The 20172-nt window shown below is 33.6% G+C and overlaps 3 protein-coding genes across 7 annotated transcripts; 1 reads left to right on the forward strand and 2 right to left on the reverse strand.

The window, feature by feature from the left end:
* The first annotated feature begins 177 nt into the window (after positions 1-177).
* Positions 178-6053, forward strand: LOC126768091 (SAFB-like transcription modulator). 2 transcript variants are annotated; one of them, XM_050485983.1, is made up of 10 exons: positions 178-369; positions 429-854; positions 1351-1375; positions 1661-1856; positions 2377-2423; positions 3498-4497; positions 4916-5080; positions 5196-5380; positions 5432-5639; positions 5703-6053. In XM_050485983.1, exons 1-10 carry the CDS (start codon positions 250-252, stop codon positions 6025-6027), a joined length of 2697 nt encoding a protein of 898 aa, XP_050341940.1. In that variant the 5' UTR covers positions 178-249; the 3' UTR covers positions 6028-6053. The 2 variants fall into 2 exon arrangements, with proteins under 2 accessions (XP_050341940.1, XP_050341938.1); XM_050485981.1 differs by having other exon boundaries at positions 5196-5639.
* Positions 6054-6287: 234 nt separating this feature from the next.
* LOC126768092 (serine/threonine-protein kinase Nek8) lies at positions 6288-13711 on the reverse strand. 4 transcript variants are annotated; one of them, XM_050485984.1, is made up of 16 exons: positions 12406-13711; positions 12162-12318; positions 11161-11349; positions 10233-10371; positions 10046-10174; positions 9866-9934; positions 9696-9781; positions 9422-9628; positions 9221-9345; positions 8983-9100; positions 8080-8346; positions 7832-7997; positions 7371-7556; positions 7206-7316; positions 7027-7148; positions 6288-6673 (listed from the first exon to the last, which is right to left on the reverse strand). In XM_050485984.1, the coding sequence occupies exons 1-16, from the start codon at positions 12737-12739 to the stop codon at positions 6538-6540; spliced, it is 2541 nt and encodes an 846-aa protein (XP_050341941.1). In that variant the 5' UTR covers positions 12740-13711; the 3' UTR covers positions 6288-6537. The 4 variants fall into 4 exon arrangements, 3 of the variants coding, with proteins under 3 accessions (XP_050341941.1, XP_050341942.1, XP_050341943.1); XM_050485985.1 differs by having other exon boundaries at positions 7206-7274; positions 7341-7556; XR_007669209.1 differs by lacking the exon at positions 6288-6673 and having other exon boundaries at positions 7054-7148; positions 7206-7285; positions 7341-7556.
* Positions 13712-13814: 103 nt separating this feature from the next.
* On the reverse strand, positions 13815-18219 carry LOC126768093 (ras-related protein Rab-8A). The gene is made up of 5 exons (XM_050485987.1): positions 16960-18219; positions 16317-16516; positions 15256-15348; positions 15038-15151; positions 13815-14974 (listed from the first exon to the last, which is right to left on the reverse strand). Exons 1-5 carry the CDS (start codon positions 17081-17083, stop codon positions 14861-14863), a joined length of 645 nt encoding a protein of 214 aa, XP_050341944.1. The 5' UTR covers positions 17084-18219; the 3' UTR covers positions 13815-14860.
* Positions 18220-20172: the final 1953 nt, after the last annotated feature.

Genomic DNA, 20172 nt, shown 5'->3' on the forward strand with positions numbered 1-20172 from the left:
ATTCGCTTAAAAAAAAGCATCCATATCTGGTAGCGATTTTGGGTAATTAACCGGAGAAAAATATAAAAGGAGAGTTCTGGAGATCGGAATTAAGTTTTAGTACTAAATTATTTTTAGTACATAATAGTACTGCCAAATTCAAAAAATTATGGGTGCTAGAAACCCTGCTTTATGAGAAGAAGCCATTTTGTATATCATTGCAATTGAATTTTTGTGGGAATAAGCATTAGTTCTAGAATTTTTAATATAATGCCAGATTCTGGAAAAAAATTGTGTGAATTACGTGTTTGTGATTTGAAAGAAGAGTTAGAAAAAAGAAATTTGGAAACTGTTGGAGCTAAAGCGACTTTGGTGGAACGGCTGGAACAGGTAGTAATAACAGACACATCCATGTAAAAATTTACTTGACATGTGTATTTTTTATTTAGGCTATCAAAAGTGAAGGTTTAGATCCATCTAAGTACTGTTTTGTACCCAATTCCAAAGCCGTCGGTAAGAAAATTATGGATTCCAAAAAAATTGACATAAAAGCTGTCGAAGAAATCAAAATTAAGGAGGAACCCATCGACGACGAAGAAATAGCTCTAAATGCTGAAGATGTGGGGGAAGAGGAAGATTATGATGATAATGAGCAATATGAGAACGACGAGGGTGACGAGGATGACGAAGTCGACCAAGTAGGTGATGTAGATGATGAATGTGTAATCATCGAGGAAGAAGGGCGAACTGAAGCAGATAAGGGAAGTGGTTCAAACGATGGACCAGAGGGGGAAGAGGAAAATGCAGGCGAATCGAATGAGGAATCGATAAATTTAACCATTGGTGAAGACGAACAAAAACTTTTACATGATGAGGTGAGAATAACGCTGGGGTCTTAATATTTGAGCGTTATATAATGAAATTGACATTTTTTCCGGTCTCCAGAAAAGTTGGTTTAAATTTTTTTTATTTTTTTTGTAAATATCTCTAATAGATTCTTCTGTTCTGAAAAATTATTTTCCTAGCTTTCATTTTGCCGACCAATCAATCTAATAACGTAGAGTAATATTGTATATTAATTATTTTACCGTAGTTGTTGATAGAAATTAATTCTTTGCGAATTCCAAAAATTCTGGCTAACACTTTTATAGTATTCTCTTCGCTATTATGACAAGAATAAATATTATTTTTTGCGGCATGATCTCCAACTTTAAAAGTAAATGTACTAGTAGCTTTATAACTCTGTCTAGTTTATCTCTAATGAGTTTAGGCTCCTCAGTTAAAGGGTTATTAGTTAGCTTCTTTGTACTATTTGAATTAGTTAAGTGTTCTTAATTTACTAAAATGGGTTTATATTTATTTCCTTTATAGGCACCTGATGAAAAGGAAAAATGCAGTGAGTACTTTATTTATAAAATTTTTGTACAGTACAGATATACTTTGTAAATTATATTTGAATCACGTCACTGTGTTTAAATTGATATTATTCGTGTTGCAAGTGTCGCAGATCTAAAGCGCTTGTGAAATATAAAATTAATATATATAAATATATATTATTATATATATTATGCTGAAAGAATATGTAATGAAATCAAAAGTAAATGAAACAAGGTTGAATTAAAAACTAATAAAAATAACTATTCTCCCTCGTAAAATGCCGTTGCTTGCCGGTTAATTATAGCCGATGCAGAAGGTGATACTACCGGCAGGAATTCAGCGCAAAAGAATACAAAAACGGTTGCAGCTTTGAAGGACACAAGAACATCCAAGGGTGGATCCAGCAGCAGTAAGGACGAGCGTAAATGCAGCAAGTCTGATGACGATAAATCAAAGAGAAAAGATGAGAAGTCCGGCGAGAAAAAGGATAAAGACATTAGGTTGGTTGAATGCCAAAGTACAGCTACTAAACAGCAAACTTAATTCCAAAAAGGGAATGGACATCAAAAGCAAACATTAATTTCCAATTAGTTTGTTGTATATAAGTTTATATCAGTTATTGTGTTGCATATTATTAAGATTTGTAAACGAGCCACAAAAGCGAGAGGCATTAAGTGTCTATAAACAACAATAATATGGAAGAAAAAGGAAAAGACGTAAAAAGAAACAAGTATACGGAAGATTTGATTCAATAATATATTCTGAAAGAGGACCAGAGGAGAGTTTGCAGCGTATTTCTCATTACTCTAAGGCCGTTCATATTTTACAAATATCAACATTATTCGCTGATATAAACAATACATACCAACAACTGTTCAATTATTCGAAATTAATTGAAGATTTGAAGCAATCATCGTGAGAATGTTTAACTAATTAATTTTCTTTTAATATTTTTCCGCTAAATTCACCTTGAATCCACCCGAAATTCGATTGTTTACGTGATTATCCAACTGAAAACAGTGAACAAAAATCATCTTCAAACAAGACTTCGCAGAAGGATGACAAAGGTAAATAGCCAAAAAAAATACAGGGTAATAAACCATGGCAACAGCTGAAAGTGTTATACAAGATGGACATTGATGTAGGGATTAGCAAAAAACTAGTTCTCAGTGATATCATTTTCAAGAAAGTTTTTAGCTTGGTTGAATTTATGTTAAGGAGTTATTCGACAAGGGAAGTGTGACCTTTCTGAAAGCAGTATTGTAAAATCTTTTCACATGAGTGAAATTAAATAGGTAGTAAATTGAAAGCAAAAAACATGTTTTACTCTACGCTGATAACTTTTGCAAAATTACATTGCTGTAACAACTTGTGTTCACCAAAACAACTTAATATGCTTCTCAAGAGTTTTATATCACGTAAATTATAAAGATGAATGACTTACATTTAACACCGGAAAAAGTCAGTAAATGCCGAACACCATCATGACACAAACATTTTTTAGCTTTGTAAAAACTGAAAAAACCTGACGCCGATCAATTTTTGGATTAACGTTGTAATTGTAAATAATGGATTACCAATCAACCAAATCTATGCATCTAAAATCTTCACTGTGATGATAACTTTTATTTCATATAAATAGAGGGAGGGTTCCTATCCATAATATAAAGTACTTTTCAACGAGGAACTTTGATGTCACCTTGCATAAACATATGTCACCGAATGAAGGATAAACCCTATCAGAGAATCATCAGCAGACCAAGGATCATCATCAGTTGGCGCAGGATCATCATTAGTTGGTTAATTAGGTACTGTTTAGTTCACCGGATTTTACATTCCCATTAAGTTGCTACCGAGTATTCGATTAATATTTTAATTTTCTTCTAATTAAGCACCAAAGTTCACATTTCCTTTGTCGAGTAATTTATAGGGAAATAATTTAAACTTCACGTTTATATGAATTAAAAAAAATTGAATTGTAGATGAAGACATTTTATATCAAGTTATGATACAAAATTCTGGTTTACAATCAAGTTCCTTTTTCAAAGATAAAAATATGAAGACTTACAAAACGATCGCAAAAATTATTTGTATGTGTGCTCACCCTTACTATTCCACTATTATTTATATGGAAATTGCAGAAAAGTCTTCAGTGAATACCTCTACAAAATCGTCGTCCACAGGAAAGCAGACAACACCTTCACGTAATCTTTGGGTATCCGGGTTATCTTCATTAACGAGAGCCAGTGATCTGAAAACTATATTTTCTAAATATGGAAAAGTTATCGGAGCCAAGGTGGTCACCAACACCCGAACTCCGGGTACACGTTGTTATGGCTACGTAACAATGTCATCATCGTCGGATGCCAGTCGTTGCATTGAGCATTTGCATCATACCGAACTCCATGGACGGATAATATCAGTAGAGCGCACTAAAAACGAAATCGGCAGCAGCTCAACAAGTGTCGCCAAAACACGTACGGATACAGCAAAAAAAGATGAAGACAAGAAGATACGAGACACAAGAGACACAACTTCTAAGACGAGAGACGACAAACGTAAAACTATTGATACAAAGAAGGACGATGCATCAAAGAAACCTGAAGTGGAAAAGGATAAGCAACGCGATAAGGAAAAGGAGAAGGACCATAATAAAAAAGACGAAAAGGAAAAGGAGAAAGAAAAAGACAAAGAAAAGAGTGTGGCTAGCAATCATGAGAAGCGAGCAATTTCTAAAGATGGGCAAAAAGATCGAAATGTCCGTCAGCATTCTAACCGCAGCCGTTCCAATGACCGCAATCGCAACGACCGAAATATTCGTGATCAACGTCAAAGGGATCGTGAACGTGAACAGCGCATCAGACAAAGGGAGTATATACAATTACGAGAAGAGCGAGAGCGACAACGGTTACGAGAGCGTGAACGTGAACTACGTGAAGAAGAAAGGCGTCGGCGAGAAATTCGCGAACGTCAACGGCAAGAAGAAGCTCGTTTGGCCGAAGAACGTCGGAAACTGGCACAGGAACGAGAACGCTTAGAGAAAGAAAAAGCCGAATTGCTGCGTTTGGAGCGCGAAAGACAAAAACTAGAGCGAGAGAAAATCGAACTGGAGCGCCTCGAGTTAAAACGACAACAAATGAAGTATGAACGCGTAAAACATTTCATTTATTCGTTTCTTAGTATATACAAAATTCATATATCCACCAAAACACTCCCGCATATACAAATGCACATGATGCACAAACACAAACCGCATTATTTGCTCCTTCCGGTCAATGCCGTTGAGGCAAAAGTGAACAAGTTTCGGGATGTGTGTTTGAATGCTGATTGTTGGATGCATACAAAGTGTGATTATGATAAAATTGTATAAATTAAATCCCTATAACGTCTTAATTGCTTGAGAATCTCTGAAATGTAGAGTAAGCAAGGTGATTAAGCATCATCCCCGAAATGGTCAAAACTTTTAAACTAATATTTTAAAAACAAATATTCAAATATGTATAGGGATTAATCATTTATTTTGTCTTTTTCCCAATTTTCGTTTAAATTGTGTCAAAAGGATTATGCACGCCCGTGAGGATCCTATTAAACGGCTAGCAAAAAGATCCAGCGATGAACGTTATACCGAAGTTTCGAATCGGAAACGTTCGTCTGGGAGTGATTCTCGTTTCGAGGCGCCGCCACCACCGCGTTTCGATGCTAGTCTCGTGACATCATCAAGAAGGTAAAACACATGATTTTTTAACGTTTTAACTACGTATTTATTTATTTAATTGAACTTAAAAACGCCTTGAGCAAAAAATATTGTTCAGCTTTATTATATGATTATAAACCCACAGCTATGATAAAAAGCGGGACGATTATAATAGCTCAGCATCTAGCAAGCGTGTCATTGATGACTTCCCATCATCAACTAAACGTATGGATTACTCAAAGCGCGACGATTTTTCCAGTGCGGCTACTAAGCGTGCAGCGTTAGACGACTACCCAGTTGTCCCACCGAAACGCAGCACTGATGATTACGGTAAGCGTAATAATGACTATTTATCGTCAACTTCATCCAAACGAATCATAGACGATTATGGGGCAAGCAAATCATCTCGTGATGACTACAAGCGTGAGGTTGAAATTCGTCATGTTCCAACAACTGGTAACAGCAGTGGTTCATCATTTCATACAAGCCGCGATGTCAGCTCAACTATTCATAAGGCTAATGCCGGTCGTTATGTGGATTCGGAACGTTCCACGAGTGGATACAGACGTACTGGTATCGATGACATTCGGTATACTATATATTTATCGTTAAGTTAAAATATATGTTTTATGCATACTTTTATTATTTGTAGTTCGTCAGCATCTGGAAATAAGCGTTATGAAAACTCAAATACCTACGGCACCACTAATAATGGCGGTAGTGTTTGGGCATCGTCTACTCATTTGGGTGGAAATTCTGGTGGAGGAGGTGGTGTCAAATCTTACGTCGGCAATGGCATGTCAAATATGCACAGTAATTCGACGTGGCAAAAGTCGGTTGAAGAAAACAACTGGCGTCCAATGCAATCGGCGCAAGACCGTTTCGATCGGACATACAATGAACGATCCAATAGTGGTTACACTGCTGGAGGTATGTTTGGCAGTGCAGGGCGGTATGGCGGTCAAATGCGTTACTAAAGTTTCGTTTTGATAATTTTATGATATAGCTTATAGATTTATGTTTATTAATTTGACTGGTTAAAACATGTAACTATTTATCAGTAGCATTTGCATTCACCAGGTTACAACAGACGATAGTTGTTTAATGTTTTTAAAGGATCTTATCTGAAAATTAAATATGACAAGAAATGAATTATGCTAAATATTTAGGAGTTTAATTTTTGGGCTCCATGACAAATTTTCTCTGATTTCAATGCTAAATAAAACTTTAAAAGATGTGTTAGATTCAACACCAATATGAATATAATTATTGAAAAAATGCTTGACCATATGTTTGAACATAATTTTGTAATGCCTTTTGATCATAATTTGTAATGCTTAGTTTTCTCATATTTCAAAAATATGTTATACATTTGTCACTTATATTTAATTGAATATTTATATATTTAAGTGAATTTGGATTAAAATTAAAAGGAATTACATTAATGTAAAATGTAATCAAATTATTGTTGTTTCATTAATCATGCACTACTGTAACTCTTCCATAGAGGATACCAACGGTGTAGTTGTGTCCACCAATACTAAAACACTGTGCGGCAGTAGATATATATTGCTTACTTCGATATTGTAGCCTTTTTCGCGTTGCTCCTTAGATGCATACAAACTAAAAATTCATTGTTTTCATATGATTTAACACTAGATATACCAGCGATTGAGGTATACCTATTTATACCAAACCAGTCAAAATGACTGTTCTTAAAAAGGAAATGTTTAATGGGCTTTCCAGTCTTTATTTACTTTTAAATATATACAGTATACATACATAAGTATGTATATACAGTAATATAAACTTTATAAAATTAATTCTTTAGTTATAACTAGAAAAGTCATGATATTAGGAAAAAAAATATTACACGTAGTAGGAATTTTAAAATGAAATACCGAAAATAGTTATTTTGACTGGTCTGGTATATCTACTGTTAATCATGTTATCATTTTCGAAATTACAGTACTCACGACAAAAGGTCCACGGGTTTCAAAAGTAGCTCAGATTTATAAATCGAGGCAAGGAAATTTGTAAAAGCCACAGTGCTGTTGTTGATATCAGAATTGGTACAGTTTTGGTTATGTCCTTGCAACTATCAACCACCTTATATATAAATAGGTCTCAATTAAATTCACATTAAAATACTGACCTTATTAATGTTACTTTCTCCAAAGCCCGGTATACCATTTCTTGTGCCCCAAAAAGTTATAAAATTATCCTTAGAGGTAACTATTGTACCTTGATCATTGCATTTGCAATTCTATTAAAAAAACCACAAACTTACTTGAAAATAAAATAGAGCCATTGTATTTACTATAATTGTACGGTGTGCAATGAATTTCACCAATGTTGGCTCCTCAACACTATTGGTATGTCCTACTCCCAGTTGTCCTTCTGAGTTGCGGCCCATTGTGTAGACTCTACCGTTTTCCGTTAATAAAATGGTATGGACTGAAGAAAAGCTCGCCGTAAGGATTTTATGGGGCAGTTCTAGTTTTTTCTAATTAATTTTACAAAATATTAATGTATGTTAAACTAAGGTATGTACATATATACTATAAGTTTATACAGTACAGTAGCTCACTAAAGTGCAATATTACGAAATTCTTTCACCGGTGAATACCCTTTTATTTAAAAACGAATCAGCATATTATTACAATACGAAGCATTACAGGACCGTATTAATTATTCATTCGAGACAATTTACAAATTTTAGATAGACTGCACTTTTGTAAGGCACTGTCTGTAACTTCCGACTATCTGGAAGAAACATACGAATGCTGTTATGTTGCTTTTTTTAAACCCCAACTTCCTGTATTTGTTGCAGCCACAGGCATACAAGTCTCCGTTTTTAAAAAGAACTGCCGAAATATTTGGACCGCAAAATATTTTCTCAGCCTTTCCATTCATATGTGGCAGTAGAACTTTTTGTGGAGTTTTTCTTAAAAAATTAGTTAAATACCAATAAATTTACTTCAACACACAGTATATATGTACTACATATGTATGCTTTATAAACGTACTGCTGTGTTTGAAATTTACCCAACCCAAGAGCACCATGCGCGCTGGTACCCCAAACGTAGATCGAACCATCGGCGCTCAAAGCAAGCACATGTTCAGTTCCGGCCGCTATTTTCTCTATTTGTATATCTTGTAGCTTTATTACACTTTTTGGAGTATGATATATTTTGTTTTCGACATGTCCCAACGAGTATTTTGAATTATCGCCACAACTGAGAACAGTACCCGATTGTGTTAAGAGAATACTGAAGCCATCGCCAACGCATGCGCTATAGAAGATACATATTTGTGCATAAGTATATACATATGTAAGTATGGGAGAATTTGAACAATCTTGTTAGAATCATATCTTAATCTTATCTTTGGCATATTCATTTCTAAGGATATCCAAGAACTACAAATTCGTAAGAGCGTCCATTTTATTTGCCGATTTTACTAAATAACACATTTTTATAAAAAGCCAAAGCAAAACAAAAAATTAAATAATTGAATAGAATACATCTAGTACACTTACGGCTAGGTTAAGGCAAAAAAACCTAGCTTAATCCTGATTTGGCCAAAAAAAGAAAAGTGGACCCAGAGATTTAAGTAACCTAAACTCATTAGAATGAGGATTGATCCATGACGGGAAACCGCTGATGATTGGAGCTTGATGGGTATTCACAAGCATTTCGAGACATGATAGTGAATCCCTATACATATACTTAGAATGGTGCCTTCACGATCATGGTATGACTCGAGTGTATTAACTATTATGACAGTTAGCAGGCTCAAAACACAGAAAATATAATATTTAAAAAAATGAAAACTGCGTAAAGACATTACTACGAGACCTTTTACCGTTTGGTTTCTAAAATCGAATTTCCCCATTATTAACTTGTTTTAATTTCAATGAATGAATTTACCTTATAATATGGTGGCTCCGAATGCTTTCCATTCTACTGGGATAATGTTTCCAACCTTCAAGCGATGATGAACCGAGTTGGCCGTGTATGCCCTCCCCCCACGCATAAACCGAACCATCTTACATGAAAATATTTAATTAAAATTGTGAAACATATTCTCTTCAAAAATATTTATTGACAGCACAAGTAGATTTTTACTTTTTAATTGAAACTTGTCCTATTTATGACAATCACTTACCATCATTAACAACCACAAAATGTGAGTCACTAGCAGCCACTGAGCGTATGCGAGCTTTGGGAGGTAACTGTATAGGATTCATGCCGAAGCTGTTGCCAAATGCCTTCAATTGGTATAATACTGACCTAATTAAAATACAAAACCATACACTTAACTAATTCTCGTAGAGAAGTTATTTAGTATTTTCTTTTATTTACTGACCGCTTAAAAATTATTTCATTCGGTATGGCAGTTTCCGCATTCATTACTTCCCTTTCGGTGCGGCCGGTTGGGAACTCTGTCAATGCTTGCTTAGAATTCCCTGCCTCCCCACAAAAACTGAGCTCTACACTCTCTTTAGCTAATTGTACTTCAGAAGTGATATTTGAAATGGGATTCATTGCAAGTATGTCATCATTATAAGAATATCTGATGAAACAAATATTTATACAGCACGCAATGTACATATGCGCAGTGGAAATGTGTTGCCGCTTACCCTTTATTTTTTCCCAAATTTCTAAATATAAGCGGAATCCAATACTCCAAAATCTCAGAGGCATTTGGACGAAGTGAAGCATCCACCTACAATGTTATGGTTGCAAGGCAGACATTGAAAAGAGTGTTACATTTACCTATGTGTGTATGTATATAAATTTGGAAACTTGCTTGCAAAAGATTGCCTAGGAGACTGCGTAAGCCCGAAGAATAGCCCGGGGGTATAGTAGTATAATTACCCTAAAAAATGAATGCAGCTATATGTATACATATATGTATGTACAGAGCAATTGCAAATATCATGTTTAAGAATAATTTTTTATAGAAGTAAAATTTTCATCACAAACTTACCGCCATTATTTTGGACACCAATTGCGAAAGATTTGAGGCCGCAAAACTTTTCTTTAGGCAACACATTTCACCAAGTATACAACCTAATGCCCATATATCGCTCTTATGGTCATACTCCTTGCCCTCGCACTAAACAGGGCTTAATTTTATTTAATTTAATAAATAATAATTAATGACTTGGACTTACCATCTCCGGGCTGAAGTAATATGGCGTTCCTAACACGGTTTGTGCCAACACTTTTGTATTCATTATTTTTGATATGCCAAAGTCTCCGATCTTTACAATTCCTCGTTTGTTCAAAAACACATTTGCAGTTTTCAAATCTCTACAAAAAGATATTATATGTACATACATATGTATGTATATAAAATTTGAACATTGAATGAAAACTTGCATACTGCAAGGTGACTCTAAAGTAAATCCCTGTTACCTATTTTATGTCATTTTGTTCTGATGTTGTTCTTAGAGTTATCAGCATAATACAATATTTCTTTGTTTTACGAGTAAATTGAGCATATAAACTCTAATTCTTTCAGATTGGCAGAAAGCACCAAGATCTAGGAACCATGCAACCTGTTTCGAGCCCTTAGCACACAGTCTGAAATTTTTTTATTTAAATTAACTACGCTTACGTCAATCAATATGTGTATGGAATCTGGGTAACAAGTATGGGATCGATATATTCAATTTAAAGTTAGCCGGACCGACAAACAACAGTATTAACATTTTAGGATCTTTAAAATTTATAGTATAGCACTACTGGTTAAATATATGGTGGCTTATTATATAACTATTCTCGGACTTAAATATTTTTATCTTATTCCGCTGACATATCTGTACTATCTAGTTTCTGAGATCCACCAGTATAAATTGTCTTATATTGGTTATAGCGATTTTTAAATATATTAAAACCCAACATGCCTATTCGTGGTGTATTTAACCGTTCGTAAAAGTATCGAGTTAGAAATATCAAATTTTTGGAACTTTTGATTTATCGCCAATAATTTTTCATATATATCTTTTTAATATTTTTAACAAATTTAACAGTACAAAAATTTAGTTTTAAGTATGAAAATACGTGTATGCATGTATAGTATATTTTACAAGATCTTACCGATGTAAAATATTTTCAGAATGCATATAATTTATGGCGCTTGAAATCTGCTCGAAAACTGCAACGATATACCTTTCAGAAAAGTAATCTTTCATCAGACGGTCCGCTATAACTTGAGCCAGGGTGCCCCCATCAGCGTATTCCATTTCAATTAGCAGGGTGTTGTCTCTAATGAAGCTACCCAAATAACTGAAAAAAAAATCCGTAAATTATATTTATTTCGTTTTCATAACAAAAATAACAGAGTTGAGAGAGAAGCCGCAGAGTTTTATCTTTAGAGGCCTTATCAATATGTTTACCAATACTGAAGAATATATAATATAAGAAGAAGAACAAAAAACCTGACATCCTGAAATGTTATGAGTTCCAACAGCTTTTTTTCCACTTGTGTGGAATTGGTTACTTATATGTATGTATATGCAGATGCGTTGCAGTTGTTTTAGTATTAAATTTAGTTTAGGTTGAGAGACGAATATAATATAGTAATTTTCAAGTAAAAATTTCGGGCATTACTTGTGACTCCTTTCATAAAATTATGTAAACATATAAATTTAAGTTTTAGCAGCTTCCAATAATCGTTTTTCAAAATATTTCTTATTCTCAATTCTCTCTAAGTTCTCGCATAACTCGCGCCTTATGTCTGTAAATCAGAGTATTAGAATTTTGAGAAGAAATTATAAATTATTGTTTCATACCACTCTTCAGAGCTTCTAGCATAATGCCATTTCGCAAAATTTTCACACTTCGGACGACCTAAACCAGCTGCTCTCTATGCACTCAAATGATGATCAAACAATAATGTCACATAATCGATTAGGTAAGTGCACAACATAGGATTAACAGAAAGATCCTTGTCGAATTCATAAAATCCTATATTGTATGTATTTATGTAATTTTCATTAAGAATTTAAGCAAATGCTCAACCCAAAGTTTGTTTGGTGGATTTAATGTGCATTTATACAAGAGCATATACGTACACTTACAAACGTTACGTTAAATACCTAATTATATTCGGATGGTGGAGTTTAGAGAAGACTTCAACTTCGTTCATAGCCAAGTCTCTTTCGGATGGCGTCAGCTCTGCTAAATTTATTTGTTTGAAAACAATATGATGATTATCAAATTTGCGTCGATATAATATCGCCACTCCAAACGAGCCTAAAAAATATTGAAAAGAGTAAAACACCTTGTCTAAGTACCGAACATGTATTAAAGGTGGTAACTGATAGAAAATAGATATGTTACCTTGTCCGACCACCTTAATTTTTTCATAATTGCTCAGTCTAATCCGATTTATACTTGAAGAATCAAGTGCCTTGGGCATGAGACCGGTTATCGATGTATTACAAATTTGTGTTCCTCCGTTTTTATTTAAAGTTTCATCTCTCAATAATGCTGATACCGAAGATGAGGAGTTCGATATGGTGAAGATTTTTTGCGGCGTGACTCCATTAAATGTAGCCCGCTGTTTTGACCTTGATGCAAATGCATTCATGGAAGAATTACTTGATGCTGAGGAATCTGATATACGCCCATTAAAAATCGGCAAAGAACTGGCCTTAGCTTTAATTTTTTTCATTTTTATGTGCAATCCGAAGCTTGTATGTACATGTCCATCCACCGCTACCTGGACTGGTTTTTGGATGACGACCCACCAATACTTGAGGGACACTGGTCAGAGAAATTGTTGTGGTCAATTTTGTTGCCTAGCAATGGCATCTGTTATACAACTTCGGAGCAACATTTGTCAAATTTGTCAAAATCGCAATTCGCCTTTAATAATATCTATATGTTCATATATTGTGTATATTAATTTGGATCTACGTACAAATAATAAGTATCCTTAGTCGTAGGGCTTGTGAATGCATGCTTAGTATACACATACATAAATGCAGTGAAAAAGCGGCTTTCATACATACTTCCTCATCTCATTCAACACCCACTTAATCGTAAACAAATGTACACTTGATGATATTTACCTCGTGAATATTTTAGTTAATGGCTTTTATTTTGTTGTTATTGAAATTATTTTTATTGTGGATTGTAAATTTTTTAAAAATAAATCTTAAGTTTACTTCAAGTCGACTAGTAAAATTTTACTTAACTAATGCACCAAATCGCTTTACGTTGTATTTCATGGATTGTTTAAACGTGGTCATGAATTATGTCCTTTAGAAACAATGATTTCCTATATGTATGTATGTAGTAGACTCTGAGCTGTAAACATAATTTAAGACGTACTAACTCATATACATACGTATGTGGCACACTTCAAGCAGACATAGTCAGTAGTAATACGAACTGTGATATACATAATATTATATATACATATATACATATATGTATATGTATGTACTTACTCTATCGTAGTTCACATTATAAAATTCATATAGGTTGAGAACATACATACATGTACACTTCATTAGTAAGTTTCTCCAAGCAGTTAAGCTTGGTTATTCAGTTTTGATACTGTACACTATGGGGTAATTGACTACGGTGCTATTGGAAACGGAATCTTCGCAAAGACAGGCATTAACAGATCATTGCCTTCCGCAGCATAATTTTAAATTTACACATCGCTTCTATATATAAAAATACAGCTTATTATTATATACATATCATCGTCATCACCTAAAATGCAATACAACGTATAATCAAAAAATAAGAAATTGAGTTTTTTTATTGATTAAGTTTCACTACATCATATTACATACATATATGTATGTACGAGTATGTACAGATATAACCAAGTTTTAACCAAAACTGAAATTTTATTTCAATACGAGCAGTTTCGATTCGTTCTTTCGTTCGATTTTCCTTCACCTGTAAACTTATGAAAAGTAATGTTACGTTAGTTTGCATTTTAGGTAACATTATTAAAATGGGGATTTCCACATAATCAAAAATAAAAACGCGTCTAACTGTCTGTAATCTTCATTAGGTGGTCTCAATTATATATTCCTTTAATATATAGAAGGAATGATTAATTTTAACTACTTAACTATAAATCACGTATTAAATTAAGATATTGTATATAGTTTTGCTCATGAATCTACAATGCATATGTAGGTGCTTTTTTTTTGTTAGTTTGCTGAATATATTTTACTACCGAAGATGTTAAAGATTTATGTTATATCCAATTTAAAGTTGTCAGCTCGAATAAAATTAATTCTTACTTAACACTTGCTTTACCTTAATTTATTAGGCGCAATATGAAGTACTCGCTCGCTAACGACTGCATGCTATTTGGCTTTATGCAATTTACATACATATGCATGTATAAAACATATGATATTAGTTCTAAAATGTGCATATGTACATATACATATATATTGTATTATAAAACTTTGAAATAAATTATAACTTTTTACTTTTAGTTCCGATTGCATTACTACAGCGGCCATAAACTATCATGTTATATATGTATGTATGTAGCTGTAATGTGAAACTGCGTCATTAACAACCATATTCCCACTCAGGAAAATTGTAATTTGCCTATTATCTGTAGGCAGGTTCAAGTTGTTTTGCTTTTATACCGCATCTCAGTGCTAGCCACATTTGGCCAAGTGTCCCGATAATATTTACGATAGCATGTCTGTATGTATGTATGTATGTAAGTATGCATGGAAGTACATATTCCACTACAGCACTCTATTGGACGTATGTTTCCTTACGAGTATGTGGAATATTTCTGTTCGGCTTAGCAGGAACAACGATTACCTTCGGAGAGACTGGCCAAACTAAAGGTACCTAGCCCGTTAGAGCCAGGAGATTTTTTGTCCTGGCTTTTATCGTCGTTGTCAAAGTTATCCCCCTAAAAATATAGCAAAATTAATATTTTAGGAATACTCTGAGTTCATTTCAAGTAAAATTCTACCCGACGTTCACGTTGCTCTCTGATCTTTCGTGCCAGTGCTAGAAAAGCCTCCTCAATATTAATGTTGCATTTACAGGATACTTCAAAGAAGGGCATATCAAAATTTTCAGCAATCTAGTATTTTATTTATAATTTGACAATATTAAACCAATGGAAATATACACACGTTTTAAGTATTAGTTGAAAATATTGTACAAAAAATTTTATTTTCGACTTACTTTTTCACCCCTTTCTTTGTCGACCGCCCGTTGAGTAGCAGAACTTTCACATTTATTGCCCACTAAGACTTTGACAACATCCGGTGACGCATTCTATTCCAATTAACGGATACAAAAATTATTCGTTAGTAGATTTTGTATTTAAATTTACTTCAGCATGTTCTTATACTAATTGTATATCCTTATTAAGAACACATTCTAAGATCATAGCGAGCCGCATATTCAAGTTTTCATTGCCCTTACTGTATTACATTTGAGACTATTTTTACATTAGCATCGCAAGAATACAATTTTGGGAAAAAGTTGTCATCCATACATAATAAGAATATCAATTTATAACACTTTCTCCGAATTCCCTCAAATTTTTATTTCACAACAAGATAATTATCACCTAAAATTATTGTAATCTAATATGATGTACATATGTAAGTATGTATGCACATACATACTTTACATAGTTCAAAAATTGCTTGTCATCTAGCTACTTGCTTTTAGACTGAAAATGAAACCAGGTCCGCCTCGTCTACTTCATATTAAACTAGAGTTATTATGGATTATAAATGGATGTTTCAATAATGTACTTTCGTATAACCATTACATCAATTTCCAAACAATTGCATGGGACAATAAGTGAGATATCTCATAGACTGAAAACTGAATACACCCTTATATATTTAACAGATTTATTTCCGTCTTCCCGAATACATATTACATGGTATATCAAATATCTTTATTTGCCTAATTTCTTTTACTGAGGACATTGGTTTTATAATGCTCGTAATGGCAGACGTGCGAATGCCAATTTAAACAATATGACCCACTTACACCTATTTATGAAAACTTCGTACCTTTTTCTAAAAATTAATAAAAATTATACCCGCGTTGTCCGTTGTCCTCTTGGGCCAACAAATCTTTGATTATTTTATGAGTAATATAGTGCAATAAGCAGCTCAACAGTTTTGTCCATTAAACATATGCATATATATGTATGTATGTACTATATATGTGTAATTGTGCACACATGTATGAGCATTTATGGTCGTATAATTAACAAGTCAAACCTCTTGAATATTTCGAAGCCAATATGATAAGTTGTTGTAGCTCTCCAAATTTGTCACATCATACATCAGTAGGATACCCATTGCTCCGCGATAATAGGCCGTAGTTAATGTTCGAAACCTTTCTTGTCCAGCTGTGTCCCAAATTTGTAACTTTATCGGCACACCATCCAAATTGATTAATTTCTGCTTGAAGTCGATGCCTAGTGCAAATATTTAGAGAGAATGTTAATAGTTAAACAAAAAACGAAATCATCCTTTCCTCATATCATGCAGTGAACGAAATGTTTTCCACACACAATAGACAAACATATCCAACACTGAAAAGTGCTATCCATTTGTATTACAAGTACTAAAGCACTTTTCACAATTTCAGAGCACTCCGATAAAAGATATTTCGACACTTTTTAACATATTTAAAAACTTGTGTGCGTATGTATATATATAGACGCACTGGATAGCTCCAACTGTTTTCCTTTTTTTATCGCACACTCTTTTGTACAAAGACCAAGAAAAGCAGTCTAAGTACATACATATGTATATATGTATGTACATAATTTTTTGGATAATTTTGTCAATTAATGCAAACTCTGAGATATTGAGATTTCCAAAAAACTGCATATTCAAACCATTACTACTAAATTACCTATAGTGGAGATGTATGTGTCGTAGTATTTCTCGTCGCAGTATCTATGGACAATACACGTTTTACCCACATTAGAATCACCTAGCACTAGAACTTTATACGTCGCCACAAAGTCCAAAGCCATCTCGATTTTCGGTTTCAATGACTTTCCAGATTAATTAATTAATACTTGTCTATAAGTTGCTTGCTTTACAATACGAAACGGCTCAAAACGTCGTTGACGATTTTACTTGCAAACGTACTTTATTTATATATGTATGTATGTATGTACATATATGATATTATAATATTGCTTTATTGGATATGGACAACGCAATGAATTATATTTTGCTTCCTTTTGCCTTAGTATTATTCGTATCTTCGCGATTTAGAATTTTTTGGAGAATTTTATTGTTGGAAACTTCAGTGTAAAGTATGAATCAGCATCATCAAAACGAACTTATAAATGGTTCCACGAAAAATCAATACAATCTTGACGTATGAAAACAAGTCAAACGCAGACCAACTCCTAACCAACAGTTTGCTTGTGGAGTATTTGTGGAACGTGACAGACTTGTTCGATATCAACGCCTGCGTTTTGTCAAGCATTCGGTTGAAGGGTTGTTATGCACATCTACGGGGTTGAAGATTGGTTGATTATTTGTTTACGATTTCTTTCCAACACAGATGTAGCGGTGAAGGGAATTTGTTATTCGCAAAACAGCTGGAAACATTCGTAGATTGCGAAAGCAAATGTACATCCATATGAATGTCCATATATGTATGTATGTATGTATACACACCTATGCGAGAAGGTACTAGTAAGCGTTATTTTATTCAGTGTGATATAATTTTAATGAAATAGTCTCGCGATGTGTATGTAATTATATTATTAAGAATTTTATATGTTTGTAGAATAATAATATGTAAAGCAAAATCATTTGCAACAGCCGTAGCGAGTAAGAGACACGACAAAATCTGTATTAATTGTCATATTATTATACTTATCTTATATATAAAAATTGCGTGTCACGTTGTTTGTCCGCGATGAATCCTAAACTACTAAATCGATTTTAGTAGAATTTAGCACACTGGGTCCAGTTCGAACCAACTTGGAAGATAGGACAGTGAAAGCGGACATCTCCATTAACCATGCACATTGTTGATGTTTATTAAATACAATAAACATATCACACAGAGGCACAGAGATACTTATCTATCCAACGCAAATCATACCATGTCAGATGACATGTACCGTGATTATTCTATTACCGTGGACAGTTACAATTTCACTTCAGAATTAAAGTTAAGTTTAACGGTTTTAACTAACCAGCTCTTTATTTGAAAAACTGAAACTAGTGAAAAAATATACATATACTGTACGCCAATACTTTTTAGGTAATTATTTTCATTGTGCAAAATGTCAACAATACGATTTATGGGCTATATGGCGTATGAGTAACTTTTTCATAATCGCTTTAAATGTACAATAACTAACTATTAATGGATTGATGATGATCGTGTTTCTTAAAGTGTTCGAATATTGTACCGTTTTTTATTTAGAATAATAACAGTTTGCAAAAGTCGGCTAACAGACAACGCTTAAAACGTGCACGGTTATTTTAAAATGTTTTCAGTTAATATTGAATAATATAGTTGCAGATAGCTTCAATTTGGGCATTAAATAAAATATGGAACATGCTGTCTATTAGTGATGTCATTTTGTTTATAAAGATGTTGTTTTAGTTTGACGATTCGCTAATTCAAAATAAAGTAGAACACACGCATATACATACATATGTATGTATACAAATATTAGCATATTATATAAGATAAATGTACGTATGTACATACTTATGTAGTTGTATATGTTTTTATATGCTAGGTATGTATGTATATGTATGTAATAGCTACATATATGGATACTTTAATATATGTGGTTTTAATAAAAACATTAAGAGGTGAAAATTCTATAACCAGACAAATATCTACGACTCAGTTTACCATCTACGAACTACGTAAACATACAAGCAAATATAGCCAATTACATACACGGTGTTTCTAAATTCATACATTTCAGCAACGATATGCTCAACATTGCACAGTGGGAGAAACGGCTGATTTAGCGGCAAATTACTTATAATTTCAGAAATAATAGAAATCAAAATTAGAATAGAAAGAATATTTTGTTTACATGTAAATTAAAGACAGTATTTGTACTTTAATTACCTATGAAACTTTCTTCTCAAAATGTTGGTTAAATTCTTACAGGTGAAACCAATTTTTCAAAAAACCAAGCTAAAAAAAACATTCGTGTCGCCCCGGGCGCAACGTCTTGGGGACGGCAAAACGATCTTCGCTGTTTTTTAAAACTCCAATTCGGGCAAAAATTCCTGAAAATTGTGTCAAAAGTGTACAAGATATAGGGCGAAATGGGTTTTTTTATGGCTTTTAATAAGATGTCTTGTAAATTTACTATCAATTTCCTCAAAAACCGTATTGTGAGAATTTTGGAACTTCAGAATTTGCGTGGCCTTCCTAAATTTTATATACTCAATATCGAAGAAGATTGGTTATTTTCCCTAAATTTACCCATTTTATGTATTTACATTGTACATACAATGCACATATATGCAGTAATTAATAGTACATATACTCGTACCATATTATACACTATATACGAACATATAGGCTGACACGAATTCACTAAAACGAAACTGACACGAAAAAAAAACAAGAAAACAAGAAAAAAACAGAAAAACAAAAAGCCAGCAAAATATTACCCCTTCTTTGGCGTTTTCTCTATGCAGCTGTAATATTTTCAATCAATTATGAGGTACAACAATGCACAGCAAAGAATGCAAGAATATAGGTTCGAAGCCGCCAACAAGATTCCGGAGTCGATATGGGTTTTACGGAATGGAACTATCGGCGGCGCATGCCAGGTTGTAAAAGTATTCCAGATGAGCAATTTGACGCAAACAGATTGTCTAAGCGCTTATTCCACTTTATCTGTGTAAATACCTCAATCATCGCACACCAGCGCATGCCAAGTGGCCCTCCTACTTATGACGAGAGAATTTCTCTCAAGAGAGCAAGCACAAGGAGCGGTATAAGTTTACTGTTACGAGCGTGGAGATGACATCACTTACAAAGCCAAAGACAACGAAAACCAGAAAATATAAGAATATTTGCGAAACCATACACCTTGCCGACCTTACTCAAGTAATCTAC

The sequence above is a fragment of the Bactrocera neohumeralis genome, chromosome 2 (genome assembly GCF_024586455.1).
Source record: "Bactrocera neohumeralis isolate Rockhampton chromosome 2, APGP_CSIRO_Bneo_wtdbg2-racon-allhic-juicebox.fasta_v2, whole genome shotgun sequence".
Taxonomy (NCBI): Eukaryota; Metazoa; Arthropoda; class Insecta; order Diptera; family Tephritidae; genus Bactrocera; species Bactrocera neohumeralis.